Consider the following 12,691-nt stretch of genomic DNA (forward strand, 5'->3'; position numbering starts at 1 on the left):
CCCCAGCTGGCTGGGCTTCCCTTCAGTGGGGACCCTGGGGAGCTGCCACCCCCACCCACCCCCACGGTGCAGAGCTGGAGAATAAAGAGCATCTGGTCTGACCTCGGTGGTTCCTGTCGCGGTCTGAGGACACGGGGAATCCCCGGCACAGCTCCAACCATCCTCTGCTCTAGGTGACTCCCCAGACAGACAAGGAAGGACAGGACACCCCAGCCCCACGTGGTCAGGGGTGGGGGTAAGAGGCGTGTGCTCTTCCTGGTGCCTTTCCCTGCTTAATGAGTAACTAGGAGTCCTCAAAAGAAGCGGAGAAAAGTATTTGTTGGAGGACAGCACGGGCAAAGACACAGAAGAGAGGTGGCTTGATAAGGGAAATTGCATCTCTTCTGGGGTGGCTGGAGGCTAAAGCGTGGGGAGAGGCGAGGGAGAGGCTGGAAATGATACCGGCAGATGAAGGGCTGTAGATGCCAGGGTCGTCAGCCTTGTGGAACCGAGGAGCTATGGGAGAGTTTAGAGCTATAGAGGATGCGGTGTGAGAAAGTTCCCTCTAGTGGTAAGGAAAGGTAACAGCCTGGGACGGGGAACTGGGGACCGTGGGTGGTCCACTCGCTCTGTGAACCCGTACAGCGGACTAGGGGCCGCGGAAGCGCAGACCAGACCCCTAACCCAGCCTGGTGGGGAGAGGGGGCCTTTCCCCACGAGGTGAGCTACAAACTCGCACGGAGATTGGGTTAGGCTGAAGACCAGGCTGAGCACAGAGGCTCTGAGTTGAAAATCAGAAAAGGGGGCGGGAGCGGCGCTTAGTCCCGGAGTTGGGGTGGAACCATCCCGCCCGCTCTCAGCAGGGCTTCCCTGGTAACCAATGAGACCGGTTGCTAGGGGACCATGCTAATGAAGGACTCGCCCACTACCAAGATGGCAAGCAATCCGGCTTCATACCAGAAACCAAGCCCTTCCTAGGGATCCATTTTGGAGTCTGGCAAAATTTAAGTTCCGAGCCTAAGCAAGGAAAGCCAACCAGCACACCTAAAGAGGAAAACGGAGAGAGAGTAAGTGCCAATGAGAACCTAGGGAAAAGGGTGGCCTGCTCTGGTTATTTCCCAGAGTCTCCCCGCGGGATCCGAGCGCCCTCTGCCCTCAACAAAAATGGCCGCCCCGAGGTGCCAGCGCTCTGTGAAATATGGACGTCCTTCCGGTCCCGCTGCCCTCAGCGAAGATGGCGGCAGTGGAGAAGCGGCGGCTGCCTGTGGCCCAGGCGGCCAATTTCACAGGCAGCGGCCGGCCGGGGGTGTCCCGAGCAGCGGCGACGGCCGAGAGTGAGGAGGACTTCCTGCGGCAGGTCGGAGTGACGGAGATGCTGCGCGCGGCCCTGCTGAAGGTGCTGGAGGCGCGACCCGAGGAGCCCATCGCCTTCTTGGCGCACTACTTCGAGAACATGGACCTGCGGTCTCCTGCAAACGGCGGCGCCGGGGAGCCCCCGGGCCAGCTCCTGCTGCAGCAGCAGCGCCTGGGCCGCGCGCTGTGGCACCTTCGCCTGGCTCACCACTCCCAGAGGTGCGGGGCTGGGCCGGGCCTGGGTGGGTAGGGGCCGCGGCCGGACTTCAACTCCCAGCGGGTTCCGCGCGGCTCCCCGCCCCCGGCGCCGGCTCTCGAGCGCGGGGCGTGGTGGGAACTGTAGTCCGCTCTGCCTGGCGCGGGAGGGGCGCGGATGGCTCCGGGCTGCAGGGCCCCGGCGGGGCCACCCGAGTGCTGGCACCGGTAGCTCTGGCAGACTTGGGCTTTGGTGATGCCTCTTTGCAGGTGCTGAGGTCCCCCTTGCATCTACCTCACTTTTGAAAATCATGGAGCCCAGACACGACTTGGCCAAGATCTCAGAGCCAGTCCTCTGAGCCAGGTTCCTCCTAGCTGCCTCGTTCCCAGCGTGGTAGCATCCCCGTCCATTCAGCCAGAAAATGAATATTTGCAGGGCTGGGCCGTGAAGATAGAGAGCAATCCAGGTCCCCCGCGGGCAGGAGAGACGTCCAGTAAGGGGCCTGCACTGACACACAGGGAAAGGTGTTGCAGGCACGAGGCCACCGGCTGCACTGGCCTGGAGGCTGTGGGGCTGCAGTATGCGACCCACGGGAGAGGGGGAGGCCGGGAGCCTTCGCAGGGCTGAAGCATGGAGGGGTGGAGGGGATGGCGCCTGCCCCCCCCCCTTAGAAGCGGGTGAGGGAATGGTCCGTGTCAGGTGGCTGGGGAGGAGCTGTTTGACGCGCAGCATCAACCAGACAAGGTGGGCGCTGGATGTGGGTGGGCTGGGTCTTGGATGGGGGTGGTCCCCAGAGAGCCCAGGAAGGGGGAGGAAGCCAAGCAAGGGAGCGTTTCAGCCTGACCCCAGCACCCTCCTGCCTGGGGGCAGCCCTCCCGAGAGAGTCAAGGTGCGGACCCCAAGCAGGGGAGCACAGAGAGGCTGGGAGGGAGCCGGGTGTGGGAAGGGGTGTGGAGAACGGGCATCCCATTCAGAGCACCCGGTCTCCACCGCAGGGGAAGGGCAAGCGGGTTGTCCAAAGTGACAGCCAGAAAAGGAAACGGCCGTGGCCACCCCTGAGATGGGGACCTGGCGGGGAGTGGGCTGGTGGGCATCCATGGGTTCTGCTGGGTCTGCAGGGGGTTGTGCAGGAACAGCCCCAGGTGGTCCATGAGATGGGAGGTCACTGGTTTGGGGGAAGCTTCCAGAGTGACTTGGGGACCGTTAAGTTGGGAGCTGGGAAAACCTCGAAGCAGGAAGGTGGACAGTTGGGTCGGCAGCTGAGGTGTGTCGGTGCAGGGTGGCTGTCACCTGGTGGCGGGGGGGGGGGGGGGGGGGGTGGTTGTGAAGGCCTCAGGGGAGCTGAGAAGAGCCCAGGACCCGATTCTGAGGAGCCACAGCCTCAGCGAACCCACAGGAAAGCGTGAGAAGGCAGAACAGACATGAAGGAGGGAACCAGAAGACAGGGAACCAGGACATCTTCCAAGGAGGAGAAGAGTCAGCGGCAGGGTCACCACGTGCAGTCGTGCAGGTCAAGCACTGCACAAGCCGTTCAATCCATAGACGTCACAGACGAGGACCTTTATGTGAAGGCTTTTTGCAGAGCTTTGCCTAGTTTATGCAAAGGCACCTTGTGGGCTGGCGGCGGCCCTGCGTCCAATGGCCCTAGAGATGAGGGCTGAGAAGTGTCTGTTGGATTTAGAACCAAGGGGGCCATTTGAGTGTCCTGGGGCTGCTGTAACCAATTACCACAAACTTGGTGACTTAAAACAACAGAAATTTATTCTCCCACAGTTCTGGAGGCCAAAGTCCGAAGTCCAGGGGCAGCAGGGCTGTGCTGTCTCTGGAGGCTATAGGGGAAGGTCCTTCCTGCCTCTTCCAGCTTCTGGAAGCTCCAAGCATCCTTGGCTTGTGGCCGCATCCTCGCAGCCTCTGCCTTGTCTTCCCGTGGCTTCTCTTCTGTGTCACTCTCTCAGAAGGACACTTGGCATTGGTTTCAAGGCTACCTCACCCCACCTCCAGACCCTGAACTAATTACATCTTTCAAAGACCGTATTTCCAAATAAGGTCACACTCACAGGTTCCGGGTGGACGTGCACCTGGGGGGACACTATTCACCATACTGAAGGGGTGTTGGAGCTGTTCTCAGGAGGAGCAGAGTGAGTGGCCGGTGCTGGTGGCACACCTGGTCTCCCCGAGGTGGGGCTGGTGCTGAACTCAGAGATACGTTCCCAGTCAAGAGCCCCATAACCTCGGCTGCCGGGTCAGAAGCAGAAGCCAGGCCAGGCGGGTCCCCCCGAGGCTGGGCAGCTTCGTCCCTATGCTGAGGGGTGGGCTGGGGAATTCCGGGGCTGCTCTTGAGAGCGACCTCAGCACGAAAGATTTGGGGAGAACTCAACCAAAATCCCCTCTGCTGTTGTCTCGAAATCACACGTGCTGGCTGCTAGGACTGGTGACGGCCCTCAGAGCACAAACACAGCAGACCCGGCATGGTGGCCCAGGGCCGCCTTCTAAGCCACCACGTGCTAATAGGAACAGCAAGAGTGCCAACCGCTGCAGGTCCCCGTGGCCCCAGAAAACATGCAAAGGCACCAAAGGGTCTGGGCCAGTCTCCTCAGCTCCGAGCATCCTCTGTGGGGTGTCCCGGGCTCTGTGGGGTGTGGAGTGGCCTCCCTGCCCCCACCCACATGATGCCGGGAGCCCTCCCCATTGTGACAAGCACAGATGTCCTCAGACATCACCCAGTGTCCCCTGGGGGCAGAATCTCCCCAGACAAGACCCCCCAGATTATGGGATTCCACGGACCCCCCAGGAGACTACGTCCCGTGACCGTCTGACCTCTGAGGTCCTGGGATGCTGCACACATTTAAATACACACCTGAGTGGGAGGGAGGGGAGGTGACCCACAGACACTGGGGGCCACCCTGGTTCACACCGCCTGACTCAGTGGGAATGTATGCAGGCCTCTGGTATGAGCAGGGAGAGGACCCAATTTCTTTCCAAACAATTAACCAGAGTCACTCCTCAGCACTGCTAACACAGGGGGAGCGCGGTCACTCTGTGTGGGGCCGTCCTGGGCCCTGCAAGTGTTGGGCAGCCTCCTGGGTCTCCACCCACCCAGTGGTGGCAACCATAACTGTCCCCAGAGTCACCAGTGTCCCCTGGGGGCAGAGTCACCCCGTTGAGAGCCCCCGGTCTACCTTGGAAGTCTCCATGTCTCTGTGACAAGACCCGTAAATAGGTTCTTTTTTAACAAATGCCCACGTGCTTTGCAAACTGCCCCGTGTGGGAGCTGACACAGGCAGAGCCTGAGGACCAGAGCCCAGGACGGCAGACGGTGTGGGTGCTCCCTCATGGCTGGGAGCCCCCGGGAGGGCGGCCTCGAGATGGGGTGTGGCCTTCCTCTGGCTTCTTGCCTGACGCTCTCATCTCACTGGACCGTAACTGCCCCCCTGTGCGTCTTCCTGCCCGCGAGGCCCATGGTAAACAGAACCTGGACAGCGCTGAGTGGCAGCTGGTGACAGCTAATGACAGGCGCACGCGGTCCCCTGCCACACGCCGAGCCCAAAATCTACCCTCTGTCCTCCCAAGAATCCTGAGACGCAAGGACTGGAACCCTTATTCTCCAGAGGAGGGAAGCAGGGCGCAGTGGCTAGAACCGGTGCAGATCTGGGCCAGCCAGGAACAGTTCTGAGCACACAGGGTGCTCAGGGGTCCGCACACGCCGCCGCCTCCGGGGGCATTGATTCAGCTCAAGACAACTAGTGGGTCGACCAGGTTCCTTGGGGAGGCATCAGGCAGAGCTGGGCGGATGGTGGACGCTCAGGCCCCATCAGGACGAGCCATCAGGCCACAGGGACACACCCGAGACCTCAGTGGCCTCACATGGCTGCTGTTGGGTTGGCAGGGGCTCTGCTCACTCAGCCTTGCGGGGAGTGGACCCTCCACGGGAAGTGGGCCATGCTGTCGTGGGGGTGGGGCGGCCTGCCTTCAAGACACCCCCGAGATCCACACCCCCCCCGTATTCACACCCTCGGGCAGCTGCCTGCGTTGCCACCCTGCCGGTCACCCGCTCCAGGGGCCAGTGCCGTGACCTTAGCACACTCACACTGCCCCGTGGGGAGAGGCCCCGCAGGGAGCCTTCAGGGGACAGCAGCCCTGCCAGGGTCCTGGTTGAAGACTGAGCCGGGACCACCAAGCCAAGCCATTCCCAGTTCCTGACTCAGGCTGCGACGTGATCTAGGTGTGGGGGTAACTGCCACGCGGCCACAGAGTTGACACGGGCATCATCACTGCCAGGTCCCCCGGACCCACTCGTCCTGGTGAAAGGAGCTGATAAAAGCTCCTGCAAGGGGTTATTGTGAGGCGGCAGCAGCTAACACGGTGCCAGTCCTGGGGACGGGAGCATGACGCTGCGTCTGGCACCCCCAGCGCTTCACGGAGTGATCTCACTGGCCCTAAAGCACCAGCACATCCTAAGGACCCAAGAAGTGAGAAGTGAATCCCAGATGGGCGAGACCCCAGGTCCTCCCCCCTCCCCTCTGGGCCTCAGTTCCTCCTCTGTAAAGGGCCTTGACCCACGGAGCTCACTGGGTGAGCATGTCCATCCCTGGGCCCTGCCCTGGGCACCTGCCGTGCTCCGGCCCAGCGTGGACCGGGCTCGCACCCACGCTGACCCGTACAGGTCCCACAGATAAGAGTGGAGCTGGGCTCCCAGAAAAGGCGAATGTGAGCCCTGGGGGTGCCCCTTCCTCTGTGGGACCCTTGGCCTGGCCGCTGCCCTGAGCCTCACTTCCCCTTTGCTTTAGTGGAGATGGAACTGGGCCTCGGCCGGCCGCCAGCTGTTGAGAGAAGGATGGGAATGAGACCCGGGTTATCTAGACGCCCAGGCTCACCCCAGCCCACTCACTTAACCACTTGTGAGGCTCCAGCGTGGCCAGGGCTCGTGGCGGGACATCAGGGTCCTCATGGGGCAGGTGGTAAGTAATGTCAGCGCCGTGGCTGGTCCCTGACGTGACCGTCGGGTCTGCTGTTGCAGCAGAAGGGCAGCATGTCTGGGTTGACGTGGCCGCCTGCGGATAAATCTTTACCCACGAAGACAGGCGGCAGCGGCTTTGAGCCACAGTGTGGGTTACTGCCTCTGGGCCTGCAGGGGTGAAAAGAGACAACCCAGGTTAAAAGGTAGGGATGTGTCCTGCCACGGTGACACCCCGTGGGCACACACATCATCGATGGAATGGAGAGTCCATGGGCGGATGCCCATCGTCAGGGTCAGCAGACGTTTCTGGGGCTCCTGGGCAGTGTTCTGGGCGCTGGGGCTGTAACAGTGACCAACAAATAAACTCCCTGACATAGGCCCCTGGGCTGAGCTGGTGGGAGGGAGGGAACTCGTGAGGACACCACAAAGAGAAGTACAGGAAGGGGTTAGGGGGTCAGGGAGGGTCCCCCCCATAAGGTAACATTGAGCAAAGGCTCAAAGCCGTGGGGAGGTGTGGGGGAGGGCGCTCCCGGCCAGGGCGCCGCTGGCGCAAAGGCCCTGAGGCTGGACGAGCCGGCGCGTTGGGGGAGGGGCCGGGGGGCAGGGGCGGGGCTCTGGCGCGGCCCGACGGCCCCTCCGCCCGCAGGACCGCCTTCAACAACAACGTCGGCGTGGCCTACGAGTGCCTGAGCGCCAGCGGGCGCAAGAAGAAGCCGGGGCTGGACGGGCGCACGTACAGCGAGCTGCTGAAGCGCATCTGCCGGGACGGGGAGGCCCCCGAGGAGGTGGTGGCGCCGCTGTTGCGCAAGATCCAGTGCCGGGACCACGAGGCCGTGCCGCTGGCCGTGTTCCGCGCGGGGATGCTCACCTGCTTCGTGCTGCTGGAGTTCGTGGCGCGCGCCGGCGCCCTCTACCGGCTGTTGGAGGACCCGGGCCTGGCCGTGGCTGACCGCCACGTGGGCCAGGCCGTGCTGGACACGCTGGAGGGGGCCCTGCAGGCCAGCGACGACACCACGCCCGCGCGCTACCTGGAGGCCGGCTCGCGCCTGGGGCCCGACAGCCTGGCGCTGGCCATGGACCGCGCGCTGGTGGCCCGGCGGCCCAGCACCCCCATGACCCGGGAGGAGTTCTTGGAGAAGGCGGCCGCCCTCTTCATCGCCAAGGTCAAGCCCGTGGGCTGAGCCCTTCCCTCGGCCGCCGCTTCCTCCACCCGGATACCTGGGGCCCTCGGGGTCCGGCTCACCGGGGCCAGGACTGGGGTGTCCCTGCATGCCAGGGGTGCAGGGAGCCCCCTCACCCAGCTTCCCGCCTGGAATGATGCCCAAGCCCCCTTCGCGGGTAGGCCAAGGATCCCTTCCCGCCCGCCTGCCCAGGCCCCTCTCCTCAGCAGAAATAAAAATCTGTTCCCCAGACTGACCTGGTGTGTGTGTGTGTGTGTGTGTGTGTGCACCCGTGTCCAGCCCCCAGCATGCTTCTCTGGAAACGCTCTCCACTCGGGCGCACCCTGGCCAGCCCCAGCGGGTCCCACCACTGCCCAGAAACCCCACGGAGACCCTGGACTCAGCTTTATGAGAGCAGAGGGTATTGGGGCACCCAGCGAGGTGCCCTGGAGGCACAGCCCCGAGACCTGGGAGGCATGGCTGGCCCCCAGCCTGCCCTCCACGAGCGCCCCGCCCCAGCAGTTCCTCCCTGGACCTCGGCTTCCCCAACCGCCAAAGGGAGAGGTCAGCTGGGCAGGTAGTCATGATGGTGACGATTGAAACAGCTAACACGTCTGAGACCTGACAATGTCTTGACTCACCGCCGCCCTATACGGAAGGTAATCCACTGCCCGCATTTGGCAGATGGAGAAACCAAGCCCAGAGGAGTGAAGGTCGCAGCACCAGCAAGGGGCCAGCAGGGATCCGAACCCGGGCCCGCGCTCTGTAACCCAGAGCCACAGCGCCTTCACCACCGCCACGGGGCCCGTCCGGGATCCAGGCACACCCGTTAGAGTCACCAAGCACCCTGGGTGTCCCCCTTTCCGCCAGCAGGAGCACATCCTGGACGGAGGATTCCGCAGGAAGCAGATTCCCAGCCCAGGACAGTTGCAGGCAGGTAAGTTCACTCTCGGCCTCAGTTTCCTCCTCTGTTAAATGGGACCCAGGGCACCCCAATTTTGATTGAGGGAGATCACACGGGGACAGAATCTAAAGCCTTTTTCGAGCTACCAGTGGCAGGGACCACCTAGCCTCCCATTTCCCAGCACCTGCCCTTGGCTGGTAATCGATAAACCAGTGAGTTGCGCTGTTTTCCAAAAGCAGCCACGGCTTCCTTTCTGTTCCCATTTGCTCTTCTTGAATCTCCCAGCCCCCTAAAGAGGCAGGTAAGAGGTGGAATCTGCATCCCCTCTCCTTGCACTTGGTGGCTTTTGTGACAGTACTCGGCTTCCAGGGGATGCGGTGGCCACGCAGTAGCCTGAAGAAGCACAGGCCACACAGAGGTTCCTGACTGGAGACTCCTGCTTTGCAGCTAAATGAATGAATGTTACCATTTCAAGCCACGAAGTTTGTGGGTCATTTGTTACATAACCAGTAGCTTCACAAAGGTGCCCCCCTCCCTCAGCATTAGCTGTTACTGACACCGCACACAGGAAATGGGCCGGCGTGTCAGCAGGCTGAGACCCTTAGGGGGCTGGATGGCCTCGGGGAGCAAGCTGTGCTGAGGCCCCTGCGGCATGGAGCTTGCGGCCGGGCAGGTCATCTGCATGAAATGCGCAGTGCAGGTGGACTGATGGGCTCCGGCAGCCTCCGGTCAGCTCTGTGGTCCCCTGGACTAGACAGCGTGCAGCAGGTGTCACTGGTGCCACCAGATCCCCTTCCCATCTGCCCCACCAGAGACCAAGCCATGTGGCCCAGGAGGCCTCATCCCCCCCATCTGGGGCAGGAGTGGCCAGTGACCACCAGGGGATCCAAGAGCTGGTCCGCTTGCCTCATGGGACGCTAACTCACATTCCAGGGTCCCCCCCGGATCAGGCTGAGGCCAACTCCATCTGGGGTCACCTTCCCTGCCCCACCACCTTCCCTCACTGCCACCCCTGAGTCACCATCACGCCTGGTCTTGGATCCTGAATCCCTGGTTTGACCTTTACAGGCACAGCCTGGAGAGGCTGAGCTGTCCTGCTTATCTGACCTCACAGCAGTGTGGACGCTCGGCCTCCCTGCCTTCCAAACCCCGCGCCCCCATAGCGTTCACTCCACAGCACCCTGAAGGCTCCTCTTCCCCAGCTTCCCTGGGGAAAGGCGTCCTCCTTCTGTGTCAGGGACCTCTCCTCTCCTTTCCTCATGCTTCCTCCTCACTTGGCATCTCATCCAGGCCATGGCTTCCATTACTGCCTGGTCACCAAGGAGTCTCAAATTCACATCTCAGGCCCAGCCCTGCTCTGCTCCAGCCCTGGGGAGCCAACCACTTGCTGGGCGTCTCCTCAGGGACATCCCAAGGACATCCCAGGCCTGCCACATCCAGGACGGAGCCTCTGGTCAGCCCCCCTGACCCTGGGGCTCCTCTGGAGTCTGTGGTCTCCAAGGAATCCCCCAGTCCACCCAGGACCAGGGCTCAGCCTGGATGCCTCCCCTGTCCCCTCAGCTGGCCCTTCTCTGCATCCTGTAGGTTGCACATCATAGCTTCATCCTGCCTGCGCCTCCCCACACTGGTCCAGCCCTCATCTTCACTGCCTTGGGCGACCCCACCAGCCAGTAGGAGTGCTCCAGGCACCCTGGCCTCAGTGCTTGGTTCAGGAACAGCACATGACTCCCAGCTGGCCAATGAGATGCAGCCCTGGGACTTTTTCTGGGGTGGCTGAGCTGGGAGGACCTGGGCCTGGATCCTGGAGCCATCTGGTCACCACAAGACCTGTGAACACAGTGAGCACTCAGGAAAGCTGAGCAGAGAGACTCTCCCCAGCTTTTTTCCTTGACTCTGTCCCCTCACTCTGCCCCAGGCACACTGGTCTCTAGCTGGTCCGGCTTGTCCCTACCTCAGGCCTTTGCACGCACTGTTCCCTTTCCCTGTGACCCTGCTCCTCCAGACCCAAGGGGCTCACCCCATTCTGGTCCCCACTCAAATGCCACCTCCTGAGAGGCACCTCCCCTGAGCCCCTATCCGAGATAACTCTCCGGCTCCACTCCCGTTGCTAATGCCTCACTGTCCTTTACTTTTCTTCAATTATTGCTATCAGAAGTTGCTTACTTATGTAACAGCTTGCTTATGTCCTTTCTCCCTGTCTCCCCAAGGGGAGGGATTTTTACATATTTTATTCACTGCTGTACCCCCAGCACCTAGATTTGTCTGTGGAAGGCCATGAATTAATTCATCAATTTTCCAGAGGAAGACTCTGACGCTCATAGAAGCGAGGGTATTCAGTTCCTGTAGCTGTCATAACAAACCACTGCAAAAACAAAACAACACAACAACAAAAAAAAACCTCAGAAAACCCCACGACAACACAAGTTCATTATCTTACAAGTCTACACTTGAGGACCATTTCCAAGTTCATGGCAGACCTAGATTTGAATTGAGGGCTCTTCTGTCGCATGTGATGGAAGGGTCAACTCAAACCGGCTTAATAAGAAAAGAAGTAATTTATTGACTTGTACCATTGCAAGGGGAGGCCAGGCATGGCTGGATCCAGGAGCACAAACAGGGTGTTCAGCACTTTCTCATCAGTTGGCTCAGCTTTCCTGAGCGCCAACTTTGTTCACAGGCCTTGTGGTGATGAGACGGTCCTATAGCTCCAGGCCCAGGTTCTCCCAGCTCAGACATCTCAGCAGCATCGTGTCCCCAGAAAAAGGCCAAGTCACGTGCTGTTCCTGAACCAACCAGGGGGCCTAGGGTACTCTGATTGGAGGACCCATGCCTGCAGCCAGGGCTTGACGATCAGTCCAACTGGAACCTTGCAGACTAAGAGTGGTAGCCCCATGGGAAAATGCAGGTGCTTTGGCCAGAATATGGGCAGGTAGAAGCCCCAGATGTCCACCACCTCAGGATGTTTCAGAGCCTGAGGTGCAGGCTTTCCTGGGGGACAAGGCCTCATGTGGGACCAGCTGGAGGGGGCCATAAACCTGGTACCTCTCTTTACATTTCCAGGGCTGCCCTCACTCACCCAATAACTCCTGCGATAACTCCTGTGGGGTGTACGCAGGGAGACATCTTGGGAAACTTCTCTGGAAGAATCATAATTAATTCTAATTATTATTCATCAACAAGCTGCCACATGCCGAGGCTATGACACTGGTGCTATGGACAGAGAATGAGGGGCAGAAAATGAGGGACAGAGAACGCTTGGAACAGTGGACAAACAGGGGTGTGCAATCCACTTTAAAGATGACGGGCCACTCCAGGTCCCTCGGGGTGCAGGGCAGAGCCCCCTTACTGATGAAGCTGCTGCTATGCCCAGGGCTTTCTCAGACTCCTTCTTCCATCCCCACAGATGACATATTGTTTTCCTTCCCCAGACGGGTTTACCTGTCTGTCCTCAGCGGGGACCAGCCCAGGGCCAGGTGTCGGGGCAGCCAGGGGAGGAAATCAGCTCAGCTCAGCCCGAGGTGTTGGTGCAACTGTTGGCTGCCCGGGTCACCTGCCAGCAAGGCCACCACAGGCCTCGAGTGCCACGCCCACCCTCGTGGGGAGCTGTCACCTGCGGACGTGCAGGGATGGAGGCCAGGCCCCATCCCAACTCTCCGACCCAGAGCTGTGCGGGTGTCCGGGCCCGGGGCGCGGCCAGGTCAGCGCTCTGGCAGGGTCCGGGTGAAGCCCAGGGTGGGGTCAAGGGTCGGCCTGAGACGCGGGCACAGCCAGGGAGGGTCAGGGCTCTGGTCTGGGGTTCGGCCAGGACGGGTGCCGAGTCCACGCTGCAGAGGCGTGCCAAGTGGGGAGGGGCTGCGAGCGGCGGGGCCCTCCTGGCTCCAGCGCCCCCGGGGAAACTGAGGCTCCGGACAGCTCCGACCCGGCCCCGCCCCGCGACGGGACGTCACAAAAAGGCCACAAAAGCGCGGCGGGCCGAGCCGGGCGGCGCAGCGCAGCCCTGCCCGCGGCCCCGCGCACAGGGGTCCCGGCCGCTCGTCCGAGCTGGGGCGGCAGCGGCGGCCTCCCAGGGTGTCGGGAACGGCAAAGGGCCTACGGGAGCAGCCCCCGGCTCCCCGCGGCCCGCTCGGCGGCAGTGGTAGGGA

At 61.6% G+C, this 12,691-nt stretch overlaps 1 protein-coding gene across 2 annotated transcripts; it reads left to right on the top strand.

Annotated features, from left to right (window-relative positions):
- The first annotated feature begins 5 nt into the window (after positions 1-5).
- On the top strand, positions 6-10,872 carry TPGS1 (tubulin polyglutamylase complex subunit 1). Of its 2 annotated transcripts, XM_029216733.1 has the most exons (3): positions 6-235; positions 1,102-1,551; positions 7,132-10,872. In XM_029216733.1, exons 2-3 carry the CDS (start codon positions 1,178-1,180, stop codon positions 7,664-7,666), a joined length of 909 nt encoding a protein of 302 aa, XP_029072566.1. In that variant the 5' UTR covers positions 6-235; positions 1,102-1,177; the 3' UTR covers positions 7,667-10,872. The 2 variants fall into 2 exon arrangements, 1 of the variants encoding a protein (XP_029072566.1); XR_003792675.1 differs by lacking the exons at positions 6-235; positions 1,102-1,551 and adding an exon at positions 5,981-6,486 and having other exon boundaries at positions 7,132-7,356.
- Positions 10,873-12,691: the final 1,819 nt, after the last annotated feature.

This window comes from Monodon monoceros, unplaced genomic scaffold (assembly GCF_005190385.1).
Source record: "Monodon monoceros isolate NGI ecotype Baffin Bay Population unplaced genomic scaffold, NGI_Narwhal_1 Super_Scaffold_12, whole genome shotgun sequence".
Lineage (NCBI taxonomy): Eukaryota > Metazoa > Chordata > Mammalia > Artiodactyla > Monodontidae > Monodon > Monodon monoceros.

Bases quoted from the DNA above. Each gene is read 5' to 3' on its own strand.
- TPGS1 (XM_029216733.1), top strand. From the start codon at position 1,178: ATGGACGTCCTTCCGGTCCCGCTGCCCTCAGCGAAGATGGCGGCAGTG. The intron at 1,552-7,131 runs GTGCGGGGCTGG...CTCCGCCCGCAG, and splicing joins CTGGCTCACCACTCCCAGAG to GACCGCCTTCAACAACAACG.